Source organism: Sorghum bicolor, chromosome 10 (genome assembly GCF_000003195.3).
Source record: "Sorghum bicolor cultivar BTx623 chromosome 10, Sorghum_bicolor_NCBIv3, whole genome shotgun sequence".
NCBI classification, from domain to species: domain Eukaryota; kingdom Viridiplantae; phylum Streptophyta; class Magnoliopsida; order Poales; family Poaceae; genus Sorghum; species Sorghum bicolor.
Genome location: NC_012879.2, coordinates 56744436 through 56758952, shown reverse-complemented (window position 1 = coordinate 56758952; position 14517 = coordinate 56744436). Strand labels below are relative to the sequence as shown.

The 14517-nt window shown below is 43.5% G+C and overlaps 1 protein-coding gene across 1 annotated transcript; it reads right to left on the bottom strand.

Annotated features, from left to right (window-relative positions):
• On the bottom strand, positions 7341-9376 carry LOC8083196 (protein G1-like1). Its single transcript, XM_002437390.2, has 2 exons — positions 9023-9376; positions 7341-8537 (listed from the first exon to the last, which is right to left on the bottom strand). Exon 2 carries the CDS (start codon positions 8506-8508, stop codon positions 7660-7662), a length of 849 nt encoding a protein of 282 aa, XP_002437435.2. The 5' UTR covers positions 8509-8537; positions 9023-9376; the 3' UTR covers positions 7341-7659.

Genomic DNA, 14517 nt, shown 5'->3' with positions numbered 1-14517 from the left:
GGCTGCCTCATTAAAAACCTACCTAGGTAAAACTCACCTTTGTGAGATAAAACCCTAGGTAGGAAAAGAGTACAGCCAAGCTCCCTAATAGTTCAATGTTCTTATACTTACATCATTCATCACAGTTTTACAGTCCAAAGTTGTCATTTCACAGACCCAAAGTTCTAGCAGAAAGTAAATACTAAGGTAGATGAACTAGTGAACTAATCCTTCAAGCTTCTTGCTCCCAAGTCAGCCTCTCAGGATCCCAGCTGTCCACCTGATTAAGAACACAATTAGAACTAGTTAGCAACTGTAAAAGAAGAACAAACAAGCACTAGTTAGGACTAAGCAGTTACCTTGGCAGCTGACAGCTGGAGCACTAATCAAGATAGAGATTTTTAAATTCATCTTCAAGCTCCTTGTCCTCCACATTGTGTTGTAGTCTTGCCTCTGCCAACTCCTAGTCCTTGATGCATGTTAGCCACTCCACCGTCTCCGACTTGAGTCTCCTCCGCCGCTCTTCAATGATCCTGCCAGTCATACTAAACGTAGATTCTGAAGATATTGTAGAAACCGGAACAGTTAAGATGTCTTTAGCCATGATGGACAGCACAGGATATGTCAGTTTGTGCTCATGCCACCATCTTAAGATGTCAAACTCATCATGCAGCTGGTTAACAGTGTCACAGTCCAAGTATGAGACAAGTTCAGAAGAACTAGCAGCTGCTGTAGAAGTAGCACCATGCAACAAAGCAGTAGCAGATGTATCTCTAGACAAATTAAGACTAGAATGGAGCAGTGAACTGCCCCCACCAGAGGAACTGGAATCATCATCATAGATTTCATCCCAAGCAGTCCTTTTTTACCAGAGAGGTTTTGAGCGATAGTCCTCCTCAACCTAACATCTCCAAACTTCTCCTCATACTTGTTATACACATCAGTGAGCCTAGCTCTAGTTCCAACCTGGTAAGCATTATAATCTGTGCTGGTAAGGTTCATCAACCTCCTAAGCACTTTTGCAAAACCCCTCATCTTAGCTCTAGGGTCCAGAATGAATGCAAAAGGATACAACAAAGGTATGTCTCTCCAGTACTTATTATACTTATCTATCATAGGTTGAACCACAGGTCTGATGTGGCTATCATTAGCATAATGCTGCAAGTGTATAGCAATCCTAACAAGATAATGAATCATAAGAGGTGATGTAGGATAGTAAACACCAGACAATGCAACTGTAGCATCATAGAACAATTCAAAAAAATTCAAAAATTTGTCAGCAACATCCCAAAGCTCCTCAGTAAGCAACAAACCATCTTCAGTTCTAGGATAATTAGCATGAATGAAAGGAGTGAAAGGCTCTTTATGAGGAAATAAATGCTTAAGCATCAAATATGTAGAGTTCCACCTTATGTCCATGTCCAATTGAAACTTTCTAGGCCTGAGGCCTGATGCAATGCACAATCTTTTATATGCAACAATTCTCACATTAGATGAGTTCATAAAAGATATAGCACTTCTAAATACTTCAATCAAAGGCTTAAGAACATCAAGTGCCTCTTTAACAATCACATTAATAATGTGACATGCACAGCGCTGATGTAAGAAAATAGAACTAATAGCACTATCATTCAATGCACTTTCATTTGGATCTTCTGAAGGAACTTGAATACCAAGATAATGAGACAGTATAGGTCTAAGCTTAAGCATGGCAGAACAATTAGATGAAGCATTATCTAAAGTAACAGAAAACACTTTTTGAAGCACACCATACTCAGAAACAACAGATGCAACTCTATCTGCAATGTTTTGTCCAAAATGCTTACAATCAATAAGAACAAGACCAAGCACCCTCTTCTCTATTTGCCAATCAGGGTTAATGTAATGAGCAACAACACTAAGATAGTCTTCTTTAGCTTTTCCAGACCATATATCAGATGTAAGGCACACACAGTTAACAGCATCAGAAGAAAGCAACTCTATCAGCTTAGCCTTTCTTTCACTAAAGAGTTTGGCCAAGTCCCTAGTTGTGGTTTGTGTAGAGACAGCAACAAACTTAGGGTTATGAGCATTTTTTATATATTCCTCAAATGCAGCACACTCACCAAAACTAATAGGAACATCTACTCTAGAAAGCAGTCGACAGAGTTCAGTACGAGCACGAGCAGGACAGTAATCCCAATTACGCATAGAACCATCAGGATTAAAAGAGATCTGAGACTGACTATAACCCCTAATTTTCTCACGCCTCTTAGGACATTTGTCTCTGTGACGACGAAGATGGCCAGTGCCTATAGCAGATCTACCAGCATACTACGTATTGCAGTGGATGCAGACAGCGCCATACCTGATTTGCTTACCTTTGGGGCCAGGTTTGAAGAGCTTCTTGAAATCAAGCCAGACATTAGAAGTGGAGGGGCGTGATACCTCGTCGGCGTTGTTCTCACCTCCTTGTTCGTCGTCTTCTCCATCAGCAAGGTTGACCGGATTCTCTGCTCCGCCTCCGGCACTAGCTTCTGGGCCGAGGCCAAAGAGCTCTTCCAATTCTTCGCCGCGCATGTCGTCGTCTTCTTCGGTTCCAGGGAGGTCGCGCATCCTCTCTTGCTCTTCATACACAGCAGTAGCACTAGCTTCTTCAGAGACAGAGAGGGGCCTCGACCCCCCTAGCCTCGAGTGACTGTCAAAAACAAAACAACGAAACAAAAAGAGAGATTAGCATAAGAATGAAGGAATAGCAGAAGAAGAACTAGGACCTAGGGTTAGGGTTTACCTCGACGACGCCGGAGGTGGAGAAGCCTCGGCTGCGACTCCGAGCACCAGCGGATCGGCAGATCTGAAGCGAGAAGAAGACAAAGTCACAGATTTGGAGTGGAGAGAGGCAGAGAGAGGAAGAAGAACTCACTGGAAGCTTACGGCTTACCTGGTCCTTCGAAGCTCCGGCGTCTGCGAGGCCCCGGCCCGTGCCTCTGCCGCTGCCGGCGGCCGAAACGCGGCGGTGGGAGAGACGCCGGTGATCCGCCGTCGCCTTGAGGCCTGGTTCTCCCCTCCATTCCCCTTCGCCATAGGACAGAGGAGGAGAGGAGAGACCGAGAGAGCAGAGAGGACGAGAAGAGTCGCGGTCGCGCGGCGGCCGGGGTGAAATGAATTAGGGTTAGGGGATGTGAGGGGAGTGGGCGGCCGGGGTGAAATGAATTAGGGTTAGGGGATGTGAGGGGAGTGTGGCCGGCGCGCCTTTTATACATCCCTCCAACCGGCTTTGATCCAACGACTGCAATTCATTAGGGTTACAGATCGGACGGTTGGTATTACATGAGCCGTGCCGCTAGCGGGCCAGGCTATATTCCGTGCCGTGCCTCGTGCCAGCCCACGGGCTGGATTCTCGGCCCAGGCACGGCCCATTAGCGTGCCGGGCCAGGCACGGGCACGGTGCTAGCGTGCCTGGGCCGTGCTCGGGCCGTGTTTTTTCGGGCCGTGCCCGTTCCAGCCCAGCGGGCCTGGCCCGTCTGGAAAACTATAGCTGGAAGGGTAATTCATCCATCCATGTGCTACTGTCCGTAGTGGATGAGGGTCAATGGCTACTCATCAAGGAAAAAGGACGTGAAAATGGCGGGCAGCATGATGGTCCACGAATCCCTACCTCTAAAAATGGCTCTCATGCAATAGTGTTCTAAACTGCTCCCTTCATTCAAAATTGTAAATGTTTTAATGTTTCTAATACATAAACATAGTGTATATCTGAACGTATAATAAAAACATTGAATCTAGAAAATCAAAATGTCTTATAATTTGAAAATGGAGGGAGTATTGCACAATTATTGTTTAAGAGAACCATTCCTAGAAATGGTTTCTCGAAGGTGCTATATAAATTTGGGCTCAACACAGGATTTTTAGAGACGGTTTATGATACGCTGAAAGGAGTGATTATAAACATTATCCAAGACCATTTTAAGGGGGTGTTTGCTTAAAAAATGCCATAAAATATATTTGTATGTGGTGTTGGGTATTTTCCAAACCTTAATTTCTAAATGCATGTTATCACACGAATCTGTCCTGAAAAACTGTTGATGATTGTGAAAATTACCTCTATTGTAATGCTACTAGGCACATATATACCTAAATGATTGTAGCTTAAATAATCATCCATTCCTATTATGATGTTAGCCGTTTTACTTAATAGGAGATACAACATCTATATGTATAATATAACATTAGTTATTAAATTTACTGTAAAATATGTGTTCATAATATATATTTATTTACTGATATAATTAACTTAAAAATCTTAATTTAGGATAAAATTAGAAGGACCAACGTTTTTGAAGGTATATATAGGAGTAAGACATGACCAGTGGAGTGTGTGCCTAGCTAGGTTTGGAAACTATTATAAACAAGTTGTCACGATTTGGCGCAACCAGCAAAAGAAACAACAGGATGCACACCTGAGGCATCGGTCCGAACAGATTTAGTCATGTCGTGTGGTTAACGAGCAAGAGAACACATGACTGTGAAAACCCTCGTAGGAGTACAGCTCTTTTCATGGTACCAAGGTTTCCCCGTCTTTTCCTATTTCGGACTTGGTTACTGTTTTCTAGCGGAATCAATCAGTACACAGTGCACAAACAATGAGAGATGGCCGGCGTACGCTCTTCTTGGGTTGAACAGTAAATCATGACACTTGGTGATTAAGATTTCCTCCTTAATCCCCTTTTGTCGCGAATGCACACTAAATACGGAGCTCTGTTGCAAAAACCTCTCACTGTACGCACAGTGGCACACCAATTAAGTCAATGATGATGCTGCCTGTTTTCGCCCAAGTGGAGCCATGCACAGCGCCAATAAAGCTACCCTAGTCATTCTTGTTTGAAGGCTTTTATTCACCCATACTGTGGCAACAACTTCTCCTTATTTAGTTCCGAAAAGTGAAAAGTTTTCGGTACTGTAGCACTTTCATTTGTTTATGACAAATATTATCCAATCATGGACTAACTATGATCAAAAGATTCGTCTCGTGATTTCCAGCTAAACTGTGTAATTAATTTTTGTTTTCGTCTATATTTAATGTTTCATGCATGTGCCACAAGATTCGATGTGACGGAGAATCTTAAAAACTTTTTGGTTTTTAGGGTGAACTAAACAAGGCCCAAATAGCAAAGGTCAGTGCGAAAACATTTAAACTCTCACTGTAGATTCTTTTGGACAGTACGATGGGCCAAAGTGCCGGTCGGGACTATTACGAGCTCGACCAAGACTTGGGCGCCGGCTAAAATTTGTTGCCATCGCCAAGCCAAAATTTATCAACATCTATCTCATATTTGTCATATCAAATCTATGATAAATACTTTTATCTAAGTTTGACAACCTTTACTTATAACTTTTTTGAAACGGTAAATTTAAAAAGCCAACCAAACAGATCGGATTACCGTTGACTCGTTGAGCTACTCCAGCACGCTTTGTGTTTTCAGTTTAAGTAGACCTAAATCAATGTCCTACATTTTGCTTTCCTCTATCTCCTTGCTTACTCTATGTATTCTATGTCTTTGATCCAACATAAATTCAAACAAAAATGTTACAATTTTATACACATGAGTAATATCCAAATCCATAAATTCAAACATGTCATCTTCATTCAAGGTCGGCACCCCTACTTTGCCTTCTCTATTCAACTTCGGCAACCAAAGCAGTTGCTGGAATGAAGCTAAGTTATTATCATCATCATCGTCATCATCGAATCCTCTTGCATCCAACATTTGCATCCACCATTGTCCAATTAAATATTCATTTGTGAAAACATCTGCATACCAAATTGTGGATAAATTTGCAAAAAAAAAAGAAAACTACAAATTGATGTGGCATTCACAAGAGAGAAAAAATGACCTTGGGATGCCAAGGAGCCTAAGCTCGGGAAATATTATATCGGGGAGGCTGCAAAACGGCAAGAAGCCGCTAGGGGAGGCCAGGCTCGAGAAAGACAACACTGAGGAGGTTGAACTTACAGGCGGGTCATTGGGAGGCTGAGATTGGATAAAGGGCTATCCGAGAAAGAGCCTGGATGCCGAAGGGAAGATGGCAGCAGGGAAGGCTAAGCTCGAGCTAATTGCAACTCACCATGGTGTGCAACAGGGGATGACCTCTTGGTGATCGGCACAAGGATGGCGTGCAGGGAAGCCGATCTCTAGCTACCAGATTTAGGGTTCTGCTTAGCATTCTTAATTTGACAAGGCAAGTGGGATAGGTCGAGTTTGAGGCGGGTAGCGACGGAGACGGCGCATGAGCTGAATGACCCGAAGGAGAGCAAGAGGAAGGAATTAGGAGACTTGCTTTTGGGTGCCCATGGTTGGTTGGAGTGAGTTTTCTTTTCAACACCCAAAAGTAAGATAAAGGCTTAAATAGATATTCTATTAAAATTTCTCTAATATATATAAACCAATGATCTGGTTAAACATTTGTGCAACCTTTCAAGGTGTTTGGTTTGAGGAGCCACTCGATCCTAGATGAGGTGCTCCATCATAAGTTCATTCATCAAATTTGTTGCATCATAATCTCTTTCATCAAATTTGAGGAGCCACTCTATTCTTGATACTCACATATCTTATAAGCCGTAATTTTTCTGCCAGCTAATAGTGTTTTTCTCTCATAATAAATCAACAAACAATAGTTAGGCAAAAGGCTAAGTGCATCAACGTCCATAGACCCCAAAAAAAGAGAGAAATGGATAGATATTGACTCACCTGAAACCAAACACCCTTAACAAAAATAGCGTATGCAGCGAAATTTTGTAACCGAAATGACATATAGGGTCGTTCTTTTACTTTTTCCTAGGCACAATTCAGCCAAAGTTTCTCCATTCATGTGTGCACTTGTCCGGCATTAATTACTTACGACATATAGCATGCATTACTTATGTGTCCAAATGATAAGAGATGTTTGGTTGCTAGCTATAATCTACCACTAACTAACTTTAGTCAAGATTTGTACGAGGCTCTCTCAGCTGAATGCAATGCATACCTGAAAAATCGAGCAACCACTTGATCGTCCAAGAGTGTGCATATATACTGGGACAAAAATTAAAAGGATGCATGCCATCTCAAAAGAAGAGATACTATGTAGTACAAAGACTTAAGCCCTGTTTGGTTCTCCTTGCTAAATTTTAGTTAGCTAAACTTTAGTCACTTTAGTAGCTAAAGTACCAAACACATTGACTAAAAAGAGCTAAAATATTTAGTCCCATTAGTCACCCAAGAGTAGCTAAAATAATTTTAGCTAGCTAAAATTTAGTAAGGGGAACCAAAGAGGCCCTTAGTACGAATCAGATATCCAATAAATTAATTAATCACAGAGAGAAAGAATGCATCAAGAACATATTAGTCTGGAAATTAAGCCTTCCATTATATTATATCTCCACCATCATTGCATTGCATACACAAACCAAGCAGGATTCTGCAAACCCTACAGTACCAAGCACAGCTACTAATACTATTCCCCAGCAGGAAATGCAGGAGCATGATGTAACCAAAAGAGATGGGAACAGGAAATCCTGAAGAACAGCAGCACGTAGTACGTGTTGATCGGTTCATCTCAATCATCGTGACAATGAGATCGATCTTAACACTAGATAAGCACCCGGATTAATCTACTATTGTTTAAGCCCTACCTCGCCTGGCTATACGCCTGCTTGCCTGCCTAGTTGAACACCGACAGCGGCAGCATGCACCCCGCCGCGTGCGCCTCCGCCGCCGCCGCCATCGCCAGCGCTATCTCGTCACCGTTGCCGGCAGCGACGCTAGCGCTGCTGCTGCCGCCGCCGTTGCCATTGGCAGCCACCGCTTCGGGGTTGCCCGGCAGCAGGCTGAACCCGTGCAGGAACTGCGGGTGTGGCATGAAGAAGTGATGCTGGTGCTGGTGCTGGTGCAGGTGATGGTGCTGCTGGTGCCCGGCGTCCGGCACGTGCGCCCGCACGTCGGCCCTCTCGGCCACCACGTCCGACAGGGCCGGCGAGGAGACGGGAGGAGCCTGCTGCGGCGGGGTCGTCGCGGCCTGCGGCGACGACTGGGACGACGAAGCGGACGGCCGCTTCCGGCGCTTCTTCTCGTAGGCGATGCCGCGCGCCTTGGCCTGGCTGTCGCGGACCTCGCGGAGGTATAGGCGCACGGCGCGCGCGCCGAAGGGGTTGGCCTCAGGCCGTCCCCCGTGCTCCTCGAAGGCGGCGCGCAGGCGGCCGACGAGCGCGTCGAGGCTGCCCCAGGCCTGGCGCAGCGGGCACGGGCACGGGGCCGGCGGCGACGGGTGGCCGAAGAAGGGGCACCCCGGCGCGTGGACCTTGGTCTTGCCGAACTGGTCCAGGTAGCGCAGGAACTCGAGCACGTGCGCGCCGCTGCACCGCGCCAGCTCCAGCGGCGGCCGGTGGTTGCGCAGGTACTGCCCGAACGTGTGCCAGTCCCGCCGCTTCTGCGACTCGTAGCGGCTCGGGCGGGGCGCCTCCGCGCCCGCCGCCGCGCCGGGGCTGTCGGCCGCTCCTCCTCCGACCTGCATGTCGTCCGCTTGCTCCTCGCGCCTCAGATCTGCATGCAACCCCCCTCGATTAGTGCGACGACAACGCCGGGGAGTCAAAAAAAAAAAAACTGAGCTTTTCGCCGCCATCACCAACATGCTCGTGCAGAAGAGAAGGGAGAGAAGCTTTCGAGGCGGCGGAAAGTGGGAAGAAGAAGAAATTGTAAACTAGAAGCTCGGGATTTCGTGGTCCCTGGATTCTGCTGCTACTTAATCGAGAAAACAGGAGTAAAGAACTAGGGTTTGCAAAGGGGGAGGGAGATGAAATCAGAATCAGGCTGGTCCAGGGCAAGTACGGCTCCTCTGAGGGCAGCACATCCCAAGAATTGCCTGATCTGAGGTCAGCAGCTGCAGCTGCTACTGCGGCAGCCTACCTAGAGAACTGACGCGCACAGGCTGGAGAAAGGGCCAGTTGGGAGCCGAGACACGCCAATTTTAACCAGCTGCGACTGCGAGAAGAGAAGAACAGAAATCGCACACAAGCCGAGCTGCTCACCTGAGCGCCGGACGGCCTCGACGCGCCGGTAGCCGGTCTGGGCTCTGGTCGATCAGGAGGCGGCGGCGCCGAGACGGGAGGACGGGAGCAGATGCGGTTTCCCTTTCTGGCGAGATCGAGGCTGCAGGAGGCGACACCGCGAGAGAGACGACGAGGATGTGGAGGAGGACGGGGAAGCGGGTGGCGATAGATAGGTGGGCGTATATAGCTGGAGGCTAGACTGTGGAGGGCGAGGACGGAGCTGCAGCTATGCCTGCAGCGTCGATCCGGGATGGAGGAGAAAGAGGGAGGGAGGCTGGCCGACCGGCCGGTGACCCCAATCATTTATGGTCACGGCGGGTGCAACAGTGCTCGCTCCCGGAGGTAGGCGTAGAAAGAGATAGGAGTAGTAGTCTCGTCTGTATTTGCGCACGCTTGCTGCTGTACCTACGTACGCCAATACATGTGCGTCTAGTACACGCGCCAGGTTTCACTCTCTAGCTAGCTATATACAGTATATAAATTTTTTTAGGCTAAAAATTCAAGATTACTTGTCACATCGAATTTTTAAACACATACATGAAGTATTAAGGCCTTGTTTAGATGCAAAAAGTTTTTGAGTTTTGACAATGTAGTATTTTCGTTTTTATTTGACAAATATTGTCTAATTATGGAGTAACTAGGCTTAAAAGATTCGTCTCGTGATTTACAGATAAACTGTGCAATTAGTTATTCTTTTTATTTATATTTAATACCTCATGCATGTGTCGCAAGATTCGATGTGACGGGGAATCTTGTAAAGTTTTGGGTTTTTGGGTGCATCTAAACAAGGCCTAAATAGAACTATAAACAATAATTAATTGCACTGTTCATCTATAATTCTCAAGACGAATCTTTTAAGCTTAGTTAGTCTATAGTTAGACAACAATTATTAATTAAATACAAAGGAAAACGCTACGGTGCTCAAAATCAAAAAAAATTTGGCAACTAAACAAGACCTTAAGAAAAAGAGCTGTCTAGCTAGAGCGAAAATCCGCAGTGTATGACTGTGATCTAGCACTACCATGTCGGGATGAAATTAGAAATAGGAATTTGATTGCCTCATGTTACAGCAACCGACTGGATCTCTCTCCCCCTCTCTCTGTCTTTAACAAAAATGTGGAGTGGTTCCTCACCTTTAGACCTATTTGACATAACTTTACCTCTGGTATTTTTATTAACAGCTATTACAGGCTTCGTCTCAAAAACTTTATAATTCTCACATTTTAGGACTCAAATAGTTTTATTTAACCAGATTTATAAAAAATACTAATATTTATAATACTGAATAAGTATAATAAATTAATAATATAATATATTTTATAGTAAATCAAATTAAAGATAGAAATATTGATAATAATTCCTATAAACTTAGTCAAACTAAATTTTTACTTGGTTTAAACCTAGAATTGCATTCTTTCTAAAAGAGGGAGCAGTAAATATATCAGTACGTTGTAATGAAAAAAAATCATAATACGGCTAATCCTAATAATTGTGGCTTAAAACTGAATACTAAACAAAAATATTTATTGTAGAGTAAGCTTATAACTTAAATTTAGATTGGTCTATTTTTTTAACCGGGTCTTTCAAGAAAATAAAAGACATAAAAAATAGAAGAGTATGGACATTGTAGTAATTTTAGGGGATGTTTTGTCCCACCTCCTAAAATTTACTCCCTCCGTCTACGAAAGAATCAATTTCTAGAGTTGTCCTAAGTCAATTTTTTAAACTTTGACCAAATTTTTAGAAAATACTTAAATTTATGGTATCAAATTAGTATCATTAAATTTATCATAAAATATATTTTCATAAGATGTGTACTTTATGTCATAAATGTTATTACTTTTTTTAATAAAGTTAGTGAAATTTTAAAAAATTTGACTGATACAGATTCTAGGAATTGATTTTTCATGGACGGTGGGAGTACTAGTTCAATTCACATCCACTGCAGTAAATATGTTTGGACACTATTTGAAGTATTAAACATAGGTTAATTATAAAACTAATTGCACATATTGAGACTAATTTGCGAGATAGGTCTATTAAGCATAATTAGTCCATAATTCTGATAATATGGTGCTACAATAAACATGTCCTACAAATTAATTAATTAGAATTAATAGATTCGTCTTTAGGATTAGTCATGGCTTCTGTAATTAGTTCTATGAATATCATCAAAACACTCAATGTGATAATGCGATATCAAATGTGACACCTCCTAAACTTTAATTTCTGAATCCAAATATCCCCTGTCTCAGCTTATACAATCGATGAATGCAAACGGCCTCAACTGGCCTTGTTTAGATGTGAAAAGTTTTTGGATTTCGCTATTGTAGTACTTTCGTTTGTTTGTGGTAAATATTGTCCAATCATAGACTAACTAGAGTCAAAAGATTTTTCTCGTGATTTACAGGTAAAATGTGTTATTATTTTATGTTTTCGTCTATATTTAATGCTTTATACATGTGCCGTAAGATTCGATGAGACGGGGAATCTTGAAAACTTTTTGGTTTTCGGGTGAACTATACAAGGCCTTAGCTTTTATACTCTAAATTCTAACAATCTAGCATTTAGGCCTTGTTCAGTTGGCAAAATTTTTAAATTTTGGGTAATATAGCACTTTCGTTCGTATTTGATAAATATTATCTAATTATTATGAACTAACTAGGCTTAAAGATTAGTCTCACAAATTACAGATAAATTGTGTAATTACTTTTTGTTTTTGTCTATATTTAATAGTCTATGCATGTGCCGCAAAATTCGATGTAACGAAAAATCTAAAATTTTTGGCAAAACTTTTTAGAAACCAGACAAGGCCGAAGTCAACCTTGATGGTGTCCGTCTCAGTTTATCTGAATTTTGCTCATTTGAGAAGCAAACTTATATATCAAAAGTGGGGGTTTTTTTAAGAGATCTATTTCATGGTATTTGGCAATCCTGATATGGTAGGGTATGCGCGGCGCCTACGGCCGATGAGAGGGATGCGCCGGCACCGGCGGCGGCTCACACATGGGACGAGCGCGCAGGGAAGGGGCGGCGCTGCCAGGCAGCTCAGAGGGGACGAGGACGGTGGCGCAAACGGAAGGTAGAATTTGAGGATGTGAAGCCGATTAGGCTTGTTTAGTTTTGAAAATTTTTTGGTTTTCGTAAACGTAGCACTTTTATTTTTATAAATTTTATTTTCATTTTATAGACATTATCCACTACTCTCTTCATCTTTTTTTAATTGTCGTTTGCGCTTTAAAAAACAACTGCCGACAATTATATAGTAAAAAATATTAATATTTATAATACGTAACTAATATTATTAAAAAGATATATTTGAATTTAATTTTTTAATAAATTTATTTGTAAATACAAATGTTACACGTATTTTTCTAAAAAGTTAGTGGCGGCCCCAGCCCGCCCGGCGTGGTGCATGGCAGGCGCAGAGCGAGCCGGCCTCGTGGCCGATAGCCCGTGGGCCGTGGCCATAGGTGCCTAGGTCGGGCGGGCGACCGTCGACGAGCAGCAGGTGTGTGTCTGCAGCCGCCGCGCCCGGAGCGCCAGGACCGGTCGTCACCTCACCAGTCTTGTCATGTCAGAGCATCGAGGATCGAGCGCGCGACGAGACCTGTGATATTTTTGGGCACGAGCTGTGCGCATGCAGTCTGCCAGCAGCCTTTTGATCGGCGTCGCAGCATCGATGTGCGCGGGTGGTGGAGACGTCGCGTCACCGACGCCAGCAGCACGGGGCGGTGCTGCCATATTTGCCCGGACCGTGCAAGCGCGTAAAAACCGCAGGTCTCTACGCTGCGCCGAGCGATCTATCTGGCCGGCCCCGCCGTGCCGGTGGGCATGGAAACACCGTCCGTGGATTGATGTGCCATGCCAAACAGTCCGCGACGTCCTCGAGGATCGACATGTCGGTTGCCCTGCCCACCCCGCCCCTCCGGCTCGTCACGATTCCGGAGCAAGCCAGCCGGTAGGAGCCTGCTCCCGTGCTCCGTCGTCAAGCAGGTGCGGCTCCACAGGGGAAGATGAGCCACCATGCAACAACTCAAGGACAAGCTACTAGGCATGACCGATCTAGATATGGGCCTTGTTTAGTTCCAAAAAGTGAAAAGTTTTCAGTACTGTAGCACCTTTGTTTGTTTGTGACAAATATTATCTAATTATGGACTAACTAGAATCAAAATATTCATCTCGTGATTTACAGCTAAATTCTGTAATTAGTTTTTGTTTTTTTCTATATTTTATGTTTCATGCATGTACCATAAGATTTGATGGAATAGAAAATCTTGAAAATTTTTTTTAGTTTTCAGAGTGAACTGAAGACCCTATACGAGCAACATGCGTGCAAGGCACACCACAATTAATGTAAGAACTTTTTTTTTTGTCAAACGGCGTGTAAAGCCAGTTTCCCACACCAAATTTTTTTATTCCTCTTATCGAATCTTTGGACACATGCATAAAACATTAAATGTACATAAAAAATAAACTAATTACACAGTTTGGTTAAAAATCGTGAGATGAATCTTTTAAGTCTAGTTACTCCATGATTAGCCTTAAGTGCTACAGTAACCCACATGTGCTAATGACGGAATAATTATGCTTAATAGATTTGTCTTGCAGTTTTCTGACGAGCTATGTAATTTGTTTTTTTATTAGTTTGAAAAAACCTCTCTTGACATTCTTCTAACACATTCGATATGACACTTAAAAAAATTTCATCTCCAATATAAACAGGCCCTGAAAACTCTCCCATGCACGAGCTTACTCGTACGTTTGTGTTCCGTGGAAGATGAGCACGTAGTAACCTGTATTGTATGGTTCAGAGATACTACTACTACTGCTGATAGTACAGCATTATAAAAGCAGCAGGATGTTGTGGATGGACGCCTACTACCGTACCGTAGCTAATGTTTGGTTTTGTCGCTTGCTGCGCTTACCTGGACAGGGTCCTCTTGACGATTGGGCCGGATTTGTGCGTCAAGGCTCAAACGCAGCTGCACGTAAAGGTTGCACTGTTACACAAGGCCTGGGCGCGCCCGGCATGATCCTTGTTTACTTCCAAAAAATTTTACAAAATAGGAATAGTAGCACTTTCGTTTGTATTTGATAAATATTGTCCAATTATAGACTAACTAGGCTCAAAAGATTCGTCTCGTCAATTCCGATCAAACTGTATAATTAGTTTTAATTTTCATCTATATTTAATACTTCATGCATACGTCTAAATATTTGATGCGACGAAAAATCTAAAAAATTTTGCAAAATTTTTCCGAAAGTAAACAAGGCCATGGTGTACCATGATCGGTCCAGGACACTCCATCTGCCGGCCTGGCCACAGTCGACGTCAGTGTCGAGTAACAGTTGTACGCTCCAGCCCCTGGCCGTACCCCAATGTTGTGTTGCTGTGAGTGACAACAACTGCTAATCCGAAACACATTGGGTGCTAGGCAGCCATAAGCTTGTTCGCTTTAGACCAGTTTCCA